The sequence below is a fragment of the Papio anubis genome, chromosome 17 (assembly GCF_008728515.1).
Source record: "Papio anubis isolate 15944 chromosome 17, Panubis1.0, whole genome shotgun sequence".
In the NCBI taxonomy this organism is placed as follows: domain Eukaryota; kingdom Metazoa; phylum Chordata; class Mammalia; order Primates; family Cercopithecidae; genus Papio; species Papio anubis.
Window position 1 is genome coordinate 30,597,662 of NC_044992.1, and position 19,608 is coordinate 30,617,269.

General features: G+C 38.4%; 1 protein-coding gene across 5 annotated transcripts in view; it reads right to left on the reverse strand.

Moving 5' to 3' along the window:
* Positions 1 to 19,608, reverse strand: part of USP32 (ubiquitin specific peptidase 32) — a 218,412-nt gene that overhangs the window by 115,568 nt on the left and 83,236 nt on the right. For 4 of the 5 annotated variants that reach the window (XM_021929123.2, XM_009190403.2, XM_003912864.3 and 1 more), the window contains 2 exons: positions 9,704 to 9,809; positions 2,835 to 2,953 (listed from right to left, as the gene is read on the reverse strand). In XM_021929123.2, the coding sequence (XP_021784815.1) occupies positions 2,835 to 2,953; positions 9,704 to 9,809 (225 nt within the window). Of the gene's footprint in view, positions 1 to 2,834; positions 2,954 to 9,703; positions 9,810 to 18,777; positions 18,789 to 19,608 lie in introns of those variants that run through there. The other variant, XM_031657487.1, reaches the window with a different exon arrangement.

Genomic DNA, 19,608 nt, shown 5'->3' on the forward strand with positions numbered 1-19,608 from the left:
GACACTATTCTCTTTTATTAATCCTCTTTTCTTGCAGGCCATTTCTTATTGATCTGTTTTGAGTCCTCTTCATCTCTTCAAACTCTAAACACTGGATTACAGGACTCGCTCTTCCAACCTGTTTTCTATCTACACTTACTCCTAGATGATCTCATCCTCACCTGTAAGCCAACAACAAATCCTTTCTCCTCAACAACAAATTTATATATCAAAAATCACATTTGACAACTCCACTTGAGTGCCTAATAGGATTCTCAAGTGTAATTACATCTTTCTTGACATCCAACCCCCTAATCTGCTTCTCCATTACTCTTAGCCATCTCAGGTAGTAGTAACTCCATTCATTTACTGAATCAGGCTAAATACTAATCATCTTCCCTCTACTCATTCTGTCACATAGTCCATAATCAACACAAGAAAAAATTCTAGGCCAACTCTACCTCTGAAATAAACGCAGAATCTAAAAACTTCTCATTACCTCACTGCTACACCATGATCTAAATGATTCATTAAATCATTGACCTTTGGTAATCATAATCCTCATGCCTGGATTATTCAGATACCTCAACTGGACTCAGTTCAACCTACTTCCCACATAAGATGCAAAGTTATCACGTGTTAAAAAAAAAAAAAAAAAAGCAACTCATATTTTGTTACTCCTCTACTCAAAACCTTCCAGTGGTTTCTATCTCACTCAGGGTAAAAGTCAAAGGACTCACACTGTTCTATAGGACAATATATAATCATTTCCTACCACTCCCCTGTTCACATCATTCCAATTAAATTGGCCTTGTTATTGTTCCTTGGACATACAACTATACCCCCACCTCAAGGTCTTTGCTATATTCTCTTGATGAAAAGTGGTCCCCCAGATATCTTCATGGTTTTCTTTCTCACTTGCTATAAATTCTTTACTCAAATCTTACTTATCTGACAGACCTAACCATTCTATATAAAATAACAAGATTCAGATTTTCGATATTACCACCTTCTTCCTTTATTCTACTTTATTTTCCCCTATAGCCCTAATTATCAGCTAATACATGTGCCTGCTATTGTGCTTAAATTGTTAGAGTACTGGGTGGCCAACCACACTTAGTTTCCATCTGCAAAAATGAGAATGTCTGCATAAACCTTATTAAAATGAAAAAATATCATACTTTCTGAAAAAGAAAAAAGAGTATTAATGTTTTGGACATCTATGTCAAAAATCCAATCAGTCAGGTTTGCTAGATTATCTTTTTTTCTTACAAGCAAATTTTTATTATGGGGAAAAAAACAAATCATAGCTCAGTTTGTCCTGAAGTCGTAAATTGCTATCACAGCAAATTCCAGTCAATATGTCAGAACCAAAAACACAGGAAGCGCATCCTTTTGCACCTGACACTTGGAAATGCTGGATAAAATGTTAACAACATAACCACCACCAAAAACTGCACGCTAAGCTCAAAAGCAAGAAAGAGATATCACCAGGGGATATCAACACAGGAGATATTCAAAACCAGAGGGGTAAGAAACTAATGATAGACAGTCCAAATATACATCAGAACCAGATACATGCAAATGACTGAAATACGGACAATCAATGTCTATACAGTCATGAAGGCAGAGCTAACTCCCCAAATAAAATAAAGAACAATGAAGGACTGTCATACTGGTGAAACGGAATTGTGTCAAAAAGCCACCCATAAGAAACTGGGCAGCACTCCGTGCTGCATGAAAGAATCAGAACTTCTTGGATTTTTTTTTTTTTTTTGGAGACGGAGTCTCGCTCTGTTGCCCAGGCTGGAGTGCAATGGCACGATCTCGGCTCACTGCAAGCTCTGCCTCCCGGGTTTATGCCATTCGCCTGTGGGACTACAGGCGCCCACCACCACGCCCGGCCAATTTTCTTTTGTATTTTTTAGTAGAGACGGGGGTTTCACCGTGTTAGCCAGGATGGTCTCAATCTCCTGACCCCGTGATCCACCCGCCTCGGCCTCCCAAAGTGTTGGGATTACAGGTGTGAGCCACTGCGCCCGGCCAAATCAGAACTTCTAAAGGGATGTTTACTCTACAATCACTAAGGACTTTTCACATACTAGCAGACCTCTGAAAAGAAAAATAAAATAATTCTCTCTGTTAAAAGATATACTTTTTCTATCATTGAATTGCTTCTATTGTTTAATTTTTCTATAAAGGCACAATGAAAATATATTATTTTTGAAAACAGAAAAAATGATTTTTCCCCCCTCTGGTAGAGTTGGTGTCTTGCTACATTGTCCAGGCTGATCTTGAACTCCTGGGCTCAAGAGATCTTCTCGCCTGGGTCACCCAAAGTACTTGGATTACAGGTGTGAGCCACCTTGCCTGGTCCAAAGATGACAATTTTTTAACACAAATATTTCACTATGCAAATCAACTAGGTGAAATAAATGACAAAATAGGCCTTGATAAAACAGGTCACAGATGGCTCAAGGCTAATGAATGAATGATATCCATGATGAAAAGCAAAGACACTACAACATGAGCACTGTTTCAGGTTCCTGCAGGAATGTGTGTGTGTGTGTGTGTGTGTGTGTATTGCTGTGTTAATGTGTGCATATAGGATTGTGTTTCATTATACTCTAAGTATGAATAGTTGCCTTTACAGTAGAATTGAAAATTTTCAGATTCACAAATATAGCAGTAATGAGAGTCATGGAATAGCACATAAATAGAAACATCAATAAATATAAAAATACCAAAAGTAATCTGCACATAAACATCTGTTTGTCATACTTAAAACTTATTACACGACTAAGAGTTAATACTTTGTCAACGAAAAGGGATAAAATGTAAATCTTTAAATATACCTCTGAGAAACACTTCCTGAGTGTATCTGGGACTTTACCATCCACCACATGGAGCATTCTTTCCATTTCTTCCCGTATAACATAGTTCCCAGATTCACTTGAAAAAAGACTAAAAATGTCTAAGAGAAAGAAAGAATAAATTAATCTTAAAAAGATCAAATATATGTGGTGGAAGTAGGGAGAAAAGAGAAAGCTACAATAACTGAGTGATTACTAGGGCTAAGCACTTTATAAATACAGTTTATTCCTTAAAATAACCCAGCAACAAAAATTTAAAACAGCAGTATAGTATCTTTTCAAACATGCCAAATATGCAAACATCTTTAGGTATAACAATACAAAGTGTTAGCAAAGACTAGGACAAACATGACCTCTTATACACTGTTAATAGCAGCATAAATTATTGCAACCACTTTCATGAGTAATTTGGCAAAATCTAGTAAAGGTCAAGAGACATTCCATCTTTGAAAAACTCTGACACCTGCGTACAAAATACAGGATGTTCACTGAAATACTGTTTGTAAGAGCAAAACTTAGGAAAAAAAGGTAAATGTCTATCAACAAGAGAACAGGTAAAATGAGATACACACAATGAAATACTACATAGAAGTTAAAATATGTTTCAAGATGGATAAATATCAAAAAATATAATATTCAGAGGAAAAGCAAATGACAAAATCATCTGTATAGTACAGTAGTACCCCCGATCCATGGTTTTGCTTTCCAAGGTTTCAGTCACCTGTGGTTAACAGAGGTCCAAAAATATTAAATGGGAATTTCCAGAAATGAACAATTAATAAACTTTAAATTGCACACTGTTCTGAGTAACATGATAAAATCACTTGCCTCCCTCTTTATCCCACCTGGGACCTGAATGATCCTGTTGTCCAGTGTATCCACATGCTATCTGCCTGTTAGTCACTTAGTGGCCATTTTGGTTATCAGACTTATAGATCACAAGAAGAGTGAGTACAGTAAGATATTTTAAGAGCGCAAGTGACCATATTAACATAACTTTTATTATAGTATGTTGTTATAATAGTACTATTTTATTGTTGTTGTTAATATCTTACTGTGCCTAATTTTTAAATTAATCTTTATCATAGATATGTATGTATAGGAAGAAACAGTATATATAGGGTTTGGGAATATCTATGGTTTCAGACATCCACTGGGAGGGTCTTGGAACAGATCTGTGCAGATAAGGGGGAACTAATGTATACTATTTATTTAAAACTTTAAAACTGCAAAGTAGTTGACAATGTTTTAGGACACATAAACATGTTATAAATGTATTACAGCCAGCATGAGAAATGAATCACCAAATTCATGAAAGTAGTAACCTCTGTAGAGGGAAGAAAAGAATGGGATCATGAAGGGATACAATGAAAACCTCACCTTAGTTTTAATATTTTTAAAAAATCAAATCAGGGACATAGGATGCAATGTTAAGAAATAGTAAAGCTAGGTGGAGGTATGTATTATATGTATGTTTGAAATATTGTTGTTATAAGCTGAACTTTATCCCCCTAAAGATATACTGAAGTCCTAACCTTAAAGTACCTGTGTATGTGAGATTATCTGGAAACAGAGTCTTTGTAGGTATAATCAAGTTAAGATGAGGTCATTAGGGTGGGACCCAACATAATATGACTGCTGCCCTTATAAGAAGAAAAGCACAAACAGAAAAAAAAGCCATGTGATAAGACAGGCAGGGATTAGAATGATACAGCTGCAGGCCAAGGAACCCCAAGGATTGTAGTCATCCCAGAAGCAAGAGAGAAGAAAGAATTTTCCCCTACAGGTTTTAGAGAAAGCATGGCCCTGCTGACACTTTGATTTTAGACTTTTAGCCTTCAGAACTGTGAGATAATAAATATCTGTTGTTCTAAGCTACCTAGTTTGTGGTGCTTTGTTATGGCAGCCCTAGAAAACTAATACAATCACATTTTAAAAAATGAAGAAACTTTAAAAATATGTTTGTGACTTAAAAAATTGTTACCAGTTGTACCTCAGTATCCATAGGGTAAAGATTAGTTACAAAACCCCCAAGGACACTAAAATCTGCAGGTGCTCAAGCCTCATATAAAATGGCATGGTATTTGCATGTGAAAACTAAAAAGAAAATCCTAAGCACCCCACCCAACTGAACAGACTCCCTCTCTTGGCCAAGGGGGCCCCAGAAAATCCTTAAAAACAGATACTGGTCATGAGGGGATAGGCAGTCAGACACATCTCATTATACCCAATCCCTTTTGCGGTTTAGATGCAACAACTAAACAGCATTAATGTTAAAATAAAGATCATAAGACTGACAGACTCTTTGTGGCAGAAAGATACCAAATTGCAAACAAAACCTAAAGCTATGCCAGGCAAGGATTAAGTCATGTACCTCTACACTTAAAGAATAAACTGCCAGGTGTGGTGGCTCACATTGGTAATCCCAGCACTTTGGGATGCCAAGACGAGAGAATCACTTGAGGCCAGGAGTTCGAGACCAGCCTGGGTAACATAGTGAGACCCCTATCTCTACAAAAAATTTAAAAATTAGCTTGACATTGTGGCACATGCCTGTAGTCCCAGCTACTCAGAAGGCTGAAACAGGAGGATCACTTGAGTCCAGCAGTTCAAGGCTGCAGTGAGCTATCTTGCCACTGTACTGCAGACTGGGAGACAGAATGAAACCTTGTCTGAATCAACCAATCAATAAATTATGTTCTAACTGCTACAATATTTTTCTTTTTCTTTTTTTGAGACAGAGTCTTGCCCTGTTGCCCAGGTTGGAGTGCAGTGGCACAATCTCGGCCTACTGCAAACTCCACCTCCTGGGTTCAAGCAATTCTCCTGTTTCAGCCTCCCTAGTAGCTGGGATTACAGTCACACGCTACCACGCCCAGTTAATTTTTGTATTTTTAGTAGAGACGGGGTTTCACCATGTTAGTCAGGCTGGTCTCGAACTCCTAACCTCAGGCGATCCACCTGCCTCAGCCTCCCAAAGTGCTGGGATTACAGGCATGAGCCACCGCGCCTGGCCATTTTTCTTTTTCTCTAGCAGTTATTGAATAAGCACTGGTCTTGAGATAAGTAATACTAAAACAATTGCAGCTCATTTACCACAAAATGCTAACATACTGACTCCTGTTCCACAAGCCATAACTACAGCTTTGACTGGACAAGAGAGCTATTTCAGTAACTATCAACAAGTTAGTGGTCTCCTGATAAGAAGACCACTGACCACGGACTGGTTCTGGCTGGTTTACAGAGGCTGCCCACTTGACTGCCTTGGTGTCCTTGTTTCATCTTTTGACTTATAGGGCCTAACTGTAATACATTTAAATGTTAATTCTCCACCCCAAAGTAAACATGGGACACGTATAACATGTACATTTGTTCAGTACACATGTGTCAGGAACCACTTCATGAATATTCATGGCCCCTCCGATAAGCTGTTGAATATGTACAACTGGCCAACCTCTTCAGCATAAGTCTCTGTTCCATTCATCCTTGCATAGTACCTGTTTGGGGTTATCTGCTGGAGGCTATGTTTCTCAGGCTGTCAGAATGGCCACCTTGCAGGCTGTAACCCTTTATAAGAAATAAAGTCTCCTTTCCAAATTTATAGATATAATTAAATAAAGTCTCCTTTCCAAATTTAGAGATATCATAATTTTTTTCAGTTGACACATATAACCTATCCACATCCTCTCATATATTTTAAATCATCATTAGGTTATTTATAGTGCCTAAAACAATGTGAATGCTATGTAAATAGTTGTTACAGTGTGTTGCTTTTTATTTGTATTATTTTTATTGCTATACTGTTACCTTAAGTTCCTGGCCTCAAAAAGATCCTCCTGCCTCAGCCTCCCAAATAACTAGGATTACAGGCATGCACTACCATACCTGTACGGTATTTTTAATTATTGCTGCCTGGGGCCAATTTCTATTTCTGCTGGTGAAGAAATGCTAATTTGGAAAAACCAAGATCACAATTATATTCTAATACATAAAACTGGGTTTATGGATACATTCATTATCTTGATTATGGTAATGGTTTACTGGGCATATACATGTGTCAAAACATATACAAATGTATAACTAAGTATGCTGGCTCATGTCTCTAATCCTAGCACTTTGGAAGGCAGAGGCAGAAGGATCAGTTGAGGCCAGGAGTTTGAGTCCAGCCTGGGCAACCTAGCAAGACCCTATCTCTACAAAAATAAAATAAAGAAAATGAATTAGCTAGGCATGGTGGCATGCACCTATAGTCCTAGCTACTTGGGAGGCTGAGGTAGGTGGATCACTTGAGCCCAGGAGTTAAGGGCTGCAGTGAGCTATGTGCCACTGTGCCACTATACTCTTGCCTGGGCTACGGAGTGAGGCTATCTCCTCTGTCCCCTATCCCCTCAAAAAAAAAACAAAAACAAAAACAAAACCACGTATCAAAATATATACTTTATATATGTGCATATTATTGTATGACAATTATACCTCAAAACTTTTTTTAAAAATGATCTCTTTATCCATTTTGTGCTACTATAATAGAATACCACAGATCTAGCAACTTATTATAATGAACAGAGATTTATTTCTTACAATTCTGGAGGCTAAGAAGTCCAAGGTCAAGGCACCTGCATCTGGCAAGGACCTTCTTGCTCTTCTAATATCCCATAGCAGAAAGCAGAAGAGCAAGAGAACACATGCAAGAGGGAGAGAGAAGGAGGCTGAATTCTTCCTTTATAAGGATGCCACTCCTGTGATAAGAAGCTCACTCCTGAGGTAACAGCATTAATTCATTCATGCATGCAGACCCCTCATGACCTAATCATCTCTTAAAGATCCCACCTCTCAACACTGTTGCACTGCAGATTAAGTTTCTACCCATGAACTTTGGGTAATGTGTTCAAACCTTAGCAAGAATTAAAAATAATGGTCTAGATTCAGGAATAGGAGAGGATTCTAAGAAATTCAGAAGCAGTCCCAGGGCAGTATATTAGTCTGTTGAGGCTGCTGTAACAAAATACCATAAACTGGGTGCTTATAAATAACACATTTATTTCTCACAGTTCTAGAGGCTGGGAAGTACACCATCAATTTGGTGTCTGGTGAAGAACTACTTCCTAGTTCACAGACAGCCACCTCTCATTGTATCCTCACACGGAGGAAAATATAAAGGGTCTCTCTAGGGCCTCTTTTATTAGGGCACTTTATCCCACTCATAAGATACTTATGATTAACCCTCATGACTTAATCACCTCCCAAAGGCCCCATCCCCTAATAGCAACCACCTTGGTGGTTAGGATTTCAATATATGAATTTTGAGGGAGACACAAACATTCAGACCATAGTAGGCAGATTAGAAAAGGAAGAAGGAAGACAGAAAGACCCAGAATATGGTGGTCAAGAATAAAAGTGTAGGAATTTTGGGAACAAAATGTTACATTCTGCGTAATATAAACAGCTTCCATACTTCCCCTGGGAAATCTTCAATAAAATATGCAATGCTTATGAATGCTTTTGGTAAGGCAGATCTGTCTTTGGGGAGCTCAAACAAAACAATGAGGAGACAGAAGACCTTACAAATAAATGAACGAATTTTTTTAAACTAAATAAATCTATATCCTACAAAGCACAGAAGGACACCAAGCAACTGAGATTATCTTCCCTTTCACACTTAGCAGGGGAAATGGTGTCCTCTTATTATAGCGTTTCCCCGATTAGCAGGATTTAAAGGTAATGAATGAGGTGCCACTCTTTTCTGTGCTTAGATAATTCACCTAATAAAATTAATTTCTGAAGTTAAAAGTAAAACATTAAAAAAAAAACCTTTTACAAAGAACGTATATAAAATATTATCAAGTAAGTACACTTCGGTTTTGTTTGTGAAACAAAGAACAGACTACTACATCTATGTCATCAGAATTTTTAAAAATAAGTTATATTGAGACATAATGAACATCTCATAAAATTCACCCTTTTAAAGTAAACATTCCAGTGATTTTTAAAGTATATTTATAAGGTTGTGCAACTGTCACTCCTATGTAATTCCAGAACATTTTCACCAGAACATTTTCGCCAACCCAAAAGGAAACCCTGTACCCACTAGCAGTTGTTCTCCATTTCCCTCTCCCCGATACCTCCAGCAACCACTAATCTACCATTTTCTGCCACTGTAGATTTGACTAATCTTGAAATTTCATATAAATGGAATCATACCTATTGTGACTGACATCTATCACTAAGCAAAATGTTTTCAAGTTCATCCATACTGTAGCATGAATCAGTACTTTATTCCTTTTTATACCAGAGTAATTTTCCAGCATATGGATATATCATGTTTTATTTATCCATTTACCAGCTCGTGAACATTAGGGTTGTTTCCATTTTCTATCATGAACAATGATGCTATGACTATTTCCATACAAGTTTTTTTGTGTGTGTGGTAAACATATGTATTAAATTTTATTGGGTATATACTTAGGAGTGGAATAGCTGGGACATACAGTAACAATGTTTAACAATTTGAGGAGCGGCCAGGCTGGTTTCCAAAGTTGCTGCAGTACTTTATACTCCCATCAGCAATGTATGATGAGGGTTACAATTTTTCCACATCCTCCTCAACACTTGTCATTATCAGGCTTTTTAATTTTAGCCACTCTAGAAGGTGTGAAGTAGTATCTCACTGTAGTTTTAATTTATATTTATCTAATGACTAATTATGTTGCACATTTTTTCAGGTGTTTATTTGCCACTTGTATATCTTCTTTGGGAAAATGTCACTTCAAATCCTCTACCTGTCATCAGAATTTTGAGATAAATTATTCTATACATAGATGTGGTATTATTTTTGAGATAATAAAAGTACTTACATTTTGCTTTCTCTTCATCTTTGCCTCTTGTAAGGAGGACAAGTCCAACTATTAAATTATTGAAGTGCAGCCCTTTGGATGTTCCACCAAAAGAACAGTAGATCACCTGGAAGAAGATGATAAAGCCAACCTTAGGACGCATTTCAGTTGTTGAGGAATCTGAGGCAGCTATCACCTTTAACAAATTTTATCTCCACTTCCAGAAAAGGCCCTGGTTAATTTTAGTGAAATGATGTTAAGTTTCTCCCTCTTCTTCCTCTTTTAGACCTTATTATTGCACTCAGTCAAGAATAGACTGTCTACTGTAAAATACATACAGATGGTCACCAACTTGATTTTTCAACTTTACAATGGTGTGAAAGTGATACACATTCAGTAGAAACCATACAGTATTCAATAAATTACATGAGATATTTAATACTTTATTATAAAATGTGATTTGCATTAGATGATTTTGCCCAACTGAAGGCTAATATAAGTGTTCTGAGCACATATATATATATATATATACACACACACACACACACACACATTTTATTTTATTTATTTATTTATTTATTTTTTGAGATGGGGTTTCGCTCCTGTTGCCCAGGCTGGAGTACAATGGTGTCATTTTGGTTCACTGCAACCTCTACCTCCCAGTTCAAGTGATTCTCCTGCCTTAGCCTCCCAAGTCGCTGGGATTATAGGCATGCGCCACCAGGCTGGGCTAATTTTGTATTTTTAGTAGAGATGGTATTTCACCATGTTGGCCATGCTGGTCTCGAAGTCCTGGCCTCAAATGATCTGCCCACCTCGGCCTCCCAAAGTGCTGGGATTACAGGCATGAGCCACCGCGCCCGCCCTGAGCATGTTTAAAACAGTCTAGGCTAAGCTCTGATGTTTGGTAGGTTAGGTGTATGAAATGCCTTTTCAACTTACAATATTCCCAGCTTACAATGGGTTTACCGGCTGTAATCCCAGGGTAAGCAGAGGAGTATCTGCATATTACAGACTCACACAATTGAATTATTTATTCTTTCTCTTGGCAGTCCTTACCAAGGTCCGAGAGTACAAAGGTCCCCCAACAGCCACAATAATGTGATAAGAATTTTGTGCAATTACATAACTTCCTTCAACTTTTGGAAAAATCATGCACATTACTTTGATTGGAAAAAAAAGATACTCTCTAACTGAATGTTCAGAAATTCAAAGAGACTCCAAAAAACATTTTTTAACACTCTCAGAAATAAGTATTATAGTAATCAGAAATAAAGAAGAACTATGCATAGGAAAGGGACAACAGAAATCACAATAAATTCATTCATTCAACAATTCTTTGTTGAGTGCCTACTATTTGTCAGGCAAAATTTCTGTCAATAAAAATGCATGACTAAAAAATAATTCGAGAAGTTTAACAGTCAACATGAAAACTGAAAATACATACTATTCACCAAATAATATTTATATATTTAATAACACCTGACAACTGATGTCAAAAACTATTTATCCTAGTGCCAGTGATAACTCAACCCAGCAATAACTAGCCAAAGGAAACAGCTACAGAACATTAAAAATATTTTTTAAAAAACCAAACAGAACTAACACACTTCATACAGTAACTATTTTTAGTTGTCCCATCTCCCACTCCGAACTAGAAGAAAATAACAGGGAAAAACAAAAACAAAAACACCTTTATCCCTGGGGAAGGGCAGGAAAACATAATGGCTCCAGACCTTACAGATCCCCTACCACTGGGAAGAAGGAAGATCTATGTAAAGGTCCCACTCCCAATTTCTGGGGACACAGCACCTGCCTAAAACTGAGACAGAAATGGGACTACAGAGAGCGTCCCCTCCCTACCACTCCCCACCGTCCACCCTTCCGCTAGCAAGCACTGAGGAATAAATAACTATAGTATACAGCTGGAGGGGAAGAAGAGTTTGTGGACAGAGACCTTCTCTGCAGTGTGATAACAAACAGAAGGTAAGATCAAAAGTTGAGGGTAGAGCAAACATTAGAAAAAATCTCTAAGAAAGAGCCCAAACCCCTTAAAAAAAAAAAAATTAACCCTAGAATGGAAATTGAAGCCTATATAGCACTGAGGGTAACCATAGCAACAAGACCAAAATTAAGCTTAACTACAGACTATAATGACTCAACCTCCCAAGCTGAAAAAGGATACTACTTGGCTCAGTCTCTTCTGTCCTATATGAAACACTTATGATTCAACCATAAATTTTAAGTCACAGAAAGAAAAAGGAAAACTCCAATATATTGTCAGAGACAAAGGAAAAATATGCTAACGGAGTTGAAGAATGCTTTGGAACAGCTCAAGAGTAAACTCAAAAGAGCTGCATAAGAGATTATCCAAAACGAAACAAAAGGCGGAAAATGTGAGGACAGCGAGCAGGGGAAGGTAGACAGAACAGAAAACCCAAGAGCTGTGAGATCATGTCAATGACGTAACATTCACGTAATCCTGATACCCTACAAAAAAAAAAAAAAAAAAGAGAATGGGGCAAAAGAAATATCTAAGGAGAAGACAAGGTTGGGGATTTTCAAACCAAATAGACACAAAACCACAGATAGTAAGAAGCTCAGAGAACAGGCAGAATAGATTACACTTCTAATCCCAAAAACCAACTAGACAAATTATATTGAAACTTCTCAAAACCAAAAATAAAAAAATGTTTAATAAAGCCAGAAGAAAAAAAAAACAAAAAAAAATTACATTGAAAGAAACAAAAAATTATAACTGATTTATCATCAAAACTTATGTAAGCCAGAAATCAATGGTGTGAAATGCTGAAAGCACTAAAAGAAAAAAACTCACCCATAAGTCCTGTACCTGGTGAAAATATCTTTCAAAAAGAAAATGTATTTTGCTTCTTTTTTTTGTTGTTGGGGGGGGGTGGAAACAAAAACAGAGAAGTCATTACCAGCAAAAAAGGAACACAAAAAAGTACCTCAGGCTGGAGGAAATATTATGCCATTAGAGATACATGTACCCCCATAAAGAAATAAGAATACTGGAAATGGCATAAATGAAGGTAAACATAAAAGCATTTTTCTTATTTTTAAACACTGTGAAAGATAACTAGCAGTCTACAGCAGTAAGAGAAGAAATGTAATGTGTCTTTATAGAATATGTAAAAGTAAAACACGTAACAATAGCACAGAGGATGAGAGAAAGGAATTGGAAGTATACTGTTGTATAGTACACATAAATGTTGTCTAATACACCATTAAATGGTTTATTGTACCAATTCACATGTGGTATATCTCATCTTTAAATTGCCAGTCACCAGGAAATTACATGACCTTAGTACTCTAGTGTTTAAGCCTAACATTGACCTCAATAATAAACTCTTATTTTTATAATAATAAAAACAATAGCTAATATTTAAATGCTTATTATGTGGCATTTTACTACTGTAAGTTCTTTACCAGTATTAAGCCTTTAGATGACTCCACAAGGAATACTGGCATCCTCATTTTAGGGCTGGGGGAAACCAGAGCCCAAAGAGATTTAGTAACTTGTCCAAAGTCATACATCAATGAAGCAGCAGAGTCAGAATTTTAACCTAGGAAAGACAGGCTTCTGAAACTGAATTTTTAACCAACTTTTAGTTCTATAGTACAAGTAATATGTTAGTCTGTTTTGCATTGCTATAAAGGAATACCTGAGGCTGGGTAATTTTTATAAAGAAAAGAGGTTTGCTTGGCTCACGGTTCTGCAGCCTGTATAAGCATGGCACCAGCATCTGCTCAGCTTCTCATGAGGCCTCAGAAAGCTTCCACTTGTGACAGAAAGTGAAGGGGGAACAGAGAGCAAGCATGTCACATGGTGAGAGAGGAAGTATGTGCGAGAGGAGAAAGTACCAGGCTCCTTTAAACAACCAGCTCTTTCATGAACTAACAGAGTGACAGTGCACTCATTACTGTGGGGAAAGCACCCAGGCATTCATGGGGGATCTGACTCCACGATCCAAACACCTCCCACCAGCCCCCACCTCCAACACTGGGGATCACATTTCAATATGAGATTTGGAGGGGACAAATATCCAAACTATATCAATTATATACACTCATTTCTAGTTAATTTGTCTAGAATTATATGAAAGACATCATCAGCAAGACATACATCATTTTGGTGAAATCTCCTGAAGATTAAACAAACAAATTTCAAACAGTAACAAATTCAATTTATAAACACTGTGGTTTTGGCATCCCTTTCCATTCACTGTATCTTGATAATCCAGTCTCTTCACTTTTGACAATTTCATTGACTTTAATACAAAGAGTAAAGCAGTGACGGTAAAATTAACAAGGAAATTTTGAGTAGGGTATGACTTTCAGTTTTGCAAGCACTTGTAAAATGTAACAGATTTTGTATGGAATAAATTTGGTTAGAATATAATGCTACCTCCCTATCACTCCCAAAATACAAGTACAGCAATAACCTTCTAGAATCACCCAATTCATCTGACAAATGATTAAGAGAAAGCCCCCCAAAACAACCATTTCCTAAATTCTAGGATGTACATATTTTCCGCCTTTTCTCAATGTTTCAGAAAGCAGTACGCATCTAACACCTCTAATGTCTAAGTACTCTTTTTTCACTCAAAAAAAAAAAAGAACTATTTAAATGGTCGCCTATTATAAGGTGACCATTTATGGTGACCATTTAAATATTTAAAGACCTTATAATAGGTGGCCATTTAAACATTTAGGGAATATTAAGTGCCATGTTCATTACTAATCAGCTTTCATTTTCGGATTTAGAAGACAGAGTGTGAATAGGACAGCAAGGATGCTGGCAGTCCAGGGTGGTCTTGATGTCATTTTTTGAAAAGCACTTAATAAAGGTAAAGTGTTATTTATACAATTTGTTGCAAGACTTTTGTTTTAAAATCCCTATAATAATTTTCTGGCCGGGTGCAGTGGCTCATGCCTGTAATCCCAGCACTTTGGGAAGCCGAGACAGGTGGATCACTTGAGGTCAGGAGCTCCAGACCAGCCTGGCCAATGTGGTAAAACCTGGTCTCTACTAAAAATACAAAAATTAGCTGGGCATGGTAGCAGGCGCCTATAATCCCAGCTACTTGAGAGGCTGAGGCAGGAGAATCACTTGAACCCAGAAGGCAGACGTTGCAATGAGCCAAGATTGCACCACTGTACTCCAACCTGGGCAACAGAGCGCTGTGTCTCAAAAGAAAAACAAAAAATTTATGTAGCTATTAAAAAAGGAAAGCCCAGAGCAATCAGGCAAGAGAAAGAAATAAAGGGTATGCAAATTGAAAGGAAGTCATCAAATTAGCCTTGTTACCAGATAACATGACTTTGTATTTTAAAAAGATTCCACCAAAAAACTGTTAGAACTGATAAATTCAGGAAAGACTGCGGGATAGAAAATCAAAATACAAAAATCAATAGAATGTATATACACCAACAGTAAATAATCTAAAAAAGAAATCCCAAGTGAGTAATCCGAGTTAAAATAGCTACAAAGAATATAAAATACCTAGGAATCAGTTTAGCCAGAGATGTGAAAGGTCTATAAAAGGAAAACTATAGAACACTGATGAAAGAAATTGAAGAGGACACACGCAAAAATGGAATGATATTCTATGCTCATGGATTGGAATAATTAATTTTTTTTCCTTTTTTTTTGGAGACAGTCTCATTGTGTCGCCCAGGCTGGAGTGTAGTGGCTCCATTTTGTTTCTCTGCAAACTCTACCTCCCAGGTTCAAGCGATTCTCCTGCCTCAGCATCCCGAGTAGCTCAGATTATAGGCACGCACCACCATACCCAGCTAACTTTTTGTATTTTTAGTAGAGATGGGGTTTCACTATGATGACCAGGCTGGTTTTGAACTATTGGCCTCAAGTGATCTGCCTGCCTTGGTCTCCCAAAGTGCTGGGATTACAGGCATGAGCCGACCACACCCAGCCAGACTTCATTTTGTTAAAATGACAATACTAACCGAAGCTATTTATAAATTCAATGCAATCCCTATCATAATATCAATGACATTCTTCATAGAGAAAGAAAAAGAGAATTCTAAAACGTACATGAAACCTCAAAAGACCCCAAACAGCCAAAACAATCCTGAGCAAATAACAAAACTGGCAGCATCAAACTACCTGACTTCAAATTTACTAAAAACCTATAGTAACCAAAACAGCATGGTACAGGAGGAGGGCAGGGAAGTGCTGGGTAGAGAAAGGCAGGTGCCTGGCTAGGGCTCCACCCTCAGGCCTGTGCCCACGGACCTAGGTGAGGACAGGCACTCCTGCCTTGGTGCCCAAATGTTGCATTTTCCAAGACCAACCTGGCCTGCCACACTCCCATCGTGTGCCTATAAAAATCCCAAGACCCTAGCAAGCAAAGACACACAAGTGGCTGGAAGTTGAGAGGAACATATCAGCAGAAGAACGCACAAGTGGCTGGATGTCCAGAGGAACACATCAGTTGAAAAGCACACTGACAGGCACTGGCAGATGCCGGCAAGCCACTGACCAACAGAACAATGCAGAGTTTGGCTGGGGCAGTCAGAGGAAAGTCCAGCAGCTGAGCAGCCCAACTCCAGGGGAAAACCGCCTTCCCAATCCCCTTTTGGCTCAGTCCATCTGTTGAGAGCTACTTCCACCATTCAAAAAAATCTTACACTCATTCTCCAAGCCCACAAGTGATCCGACTTTTCTGGTACACCAAGGCAAGAATCCAGGATACAGAAAGCCCTTGGGATAATGCAGAGGGTCTAATGAACTGATAAACACAAGTCACCTAGAGATGGCAAAACTAAAAGAGCACACAGTAACACAAACCCACTGGGGCTTCAGGAGCTGTAAACATTCACCACTAGACGCTGCCTGTGGTGTCAGAGCCCCACAACCTGCCCAGCTGTATGTTTTTCCCTAGAGGTTTGAACAGCAGGGCACTAAAGAAGCAAGCCACACCCCCGTCACACACCCTGCAAGGGGGACAAGGAAACCTTTCTGATTCAGTACTGGCATAAAAACAGACACAGACCAGTGGACAACAGAGAACTCAGATATAAATCCACACATTTACAATCCACTCATCTTCACAAAAAAGCACAAAGAACATACAATGGGGGGAAAGAACAGTCTTTTAAAAAAAATGGTGCTAAGAAAAATGGATAACTATATGCAGAAAAAACTAGGTCAGACAGGATGGCTCGTGTCTGTAATCCCAGCACTTTGGGAGGCCAAGGCAAGTGGATCACTTGAGGTCAGGAGTTCAAGACCAGCCTGGCCAACATGGCAAAACCCTGTCTCCACTAAAAATACAAAAATTAGCTGGGTATGGTGGCATGCACCTGTAATCCCAGCTAGTGGGGAGGCTGAGACAGGAGAATTGCTCTAAACCCGGGAGGCGGAGGTTGCAGTGAGCCGAGACCGTGCCACTGCACTCTAGCCTGGGCGACAGAGCAAGACTGTCATAAAATAAAAAACAAGAAACTAGACTCCTCATTTTTCACCATACACAAAAAATCAAATCAAAGTGGACTGAAGGCCTAAATCCAAAACCTGAAACTATGAAACTACTAGAAAAAAACATTGGGGGAAATGCTCCAGGAGATTGATCTGGGAAGAGATGTTTTTTGTGGAATACTTCAAAAGGGCAAATAACAAAAGCAAAAATAGACAAATCGGATTTCATCAAGCTAAAAACTTCTGCTCAGCAAAGGCAACAATCAATAAAATTAAGAGACAACCTGTAGAATGGAAGAAAACATTTGCAAAATACCCTCAAGACTGTATAAGGAGCTCAAACAACTTACTAGCAAAAAACAAAACAAAAACAAACCCACAAAAAATTCTATTTTTAAATGGGGAAAGTCCCAGCACTTTGGGAGGCTAAGACAGACAGATAACTTGAGCTCAGGAGTTCGAGACCAGCCTGGGCAACATGGCAGAAACTCCCGTCTCTGTAAAAAATACAAAAATTAGCTGTGCGTGGTGGCACACACTTGTAATCACAGTTACTCGGGAGGCTGAGGTGGGAGAATCACCTGAGTCCAGGAGGCTAATGTTGCAGTGGGCCAAGACTGCACCACTGCACTCCAGCGTAGGCAATGAAATGAGACTCTGTCTAAAAAAAATTAAAGAAATGGGCAAATGATCTGAAACCTTCAAAAGAAGACATAATAAATGGCCAGCAGTCACATGAAAAAATGTTCAACATCACTAATCATCAGAGAAATGCAAATCAAAACTACAATGAGATAAAATCTCACCCCAGTTAAAATGGCTTATATCGAAAAGCAGGCAGACTGGGCAGAGTGGCACACATCTGTAATCCCAGCACTTTCGGAGGTCAAGGCAGGTGGATCACAAGGTAAGGGGTTCGAGACCAGCCTAGGCAACATGGTGAAAGCCCATCTCTACTAAAAATATAACAATTAGCCGAGCATGGTGGCATGCGCCTGTAATCCCAGCTATTCGGAAGGCTGAGGCAGGAGAACTGTTTGAACCCAGGAGATAGAGGTTGCAGTGAGCCGAGATTGTGCCACTGCACACCAGCCTGGGTGACAGAACAAGACTCCATCAAGGGGGGAAAAAAAAAAAAGAAAGAAAGAAAAAGAAAAGCAGGCAATAACAAATGCTGGTGAGGATGTGGAGAAATATAAATTAGTACAGGCATTGTGTAAATTAGAACAGCCATGGCTGTTCCTCGAAAGACTAAAAATAAAATTACCATATGATCCAGAAAATTGCTACTGGGTATATATCCAAAAGAAAGGAAATCAATGTATCAAAAAGATACCTGTACTACCATGTTTATTGCAGCACCATTCATAATAGCCAACGTTTGGAATTAACCTAAGTGCCCATCAACAGATGAATGGATAAAGAAAATGTGGTATATATACACACAATGGAATATTATTCAGCCAGAAAAAAGAGATTGGGTGCTGTGGCTCACGCCTATAATCTCAGCACTTTGGGAGGCCGAGGCAGGCAGATCACGAGGTTAAGAGATCAAGACCTTCCTGTCCAATGTGGCAAAACCCTGCCTCTACTAAAAATGCGAAAATTAGCTGGGTGTGGTGGCACGCACCTGTAGTCCCAGCTACTCGGGAAGCTGAGGCAGGAGAATCGCTTGAACCTGGGAGGTAGAGGTTGCAGTGAGCCAAGATCGCCCCACTGCACTCCAGCCTGGCGACAGAGCAAGACTCTCTCCAAGGAAAAAAAAAAAAGAAATACTGCCATTTGCAACAACATGGATGGAACTGGAGTTCATAATGTTAAGTGAAAAAAGTCAAGCAGACCAGGTGTGGTGGTTCATGTCTGTAATCCTAGCACTTTGGGAGGCTAAGGCAGGAGGATCACTTGAGCTCAAGAGTTTGAAACCAACCTGGGCAACAAAGTGAGACCTCATCACTACCAAAAAACAAAAATAAGCCAAGCACAGAGAGACAAATATCACATGTTCTCACTCATATGTAGGAGCTAAAAATAGATCTCATGAAGATGAGAGTAGATTGGTGTTTACCAGAGGATAGGAAGAGTAGTGGGGAGGAAAGGGGAATAAAGATAAGTTGATTAATGGGCCCAAATATACAGTTTGACAGAAGAAATAAAACGTAGTGTTAGATCAGTAAGGTGACTATAACTTATAATAATCTAGTGTACATTTCAAAATAACTAGAAAAAATTAATCCAAATGTTTCTAGCATAAAGGACAAACATTTAAGGTAATGAATATCCCAAGTACACTGAGATTTGATATTTACAAATTATGAATGGATTAAATGATCACATGTACCCCCCAAAAATATACATCTATTATGCATCGTTAAAGGAAAAGAAAACACTTTCTTAAACATTTTGTAGCCATGAATATCCAGTCAGAGACTCAGTATACTGTCATACTAATATAGAAGATTGA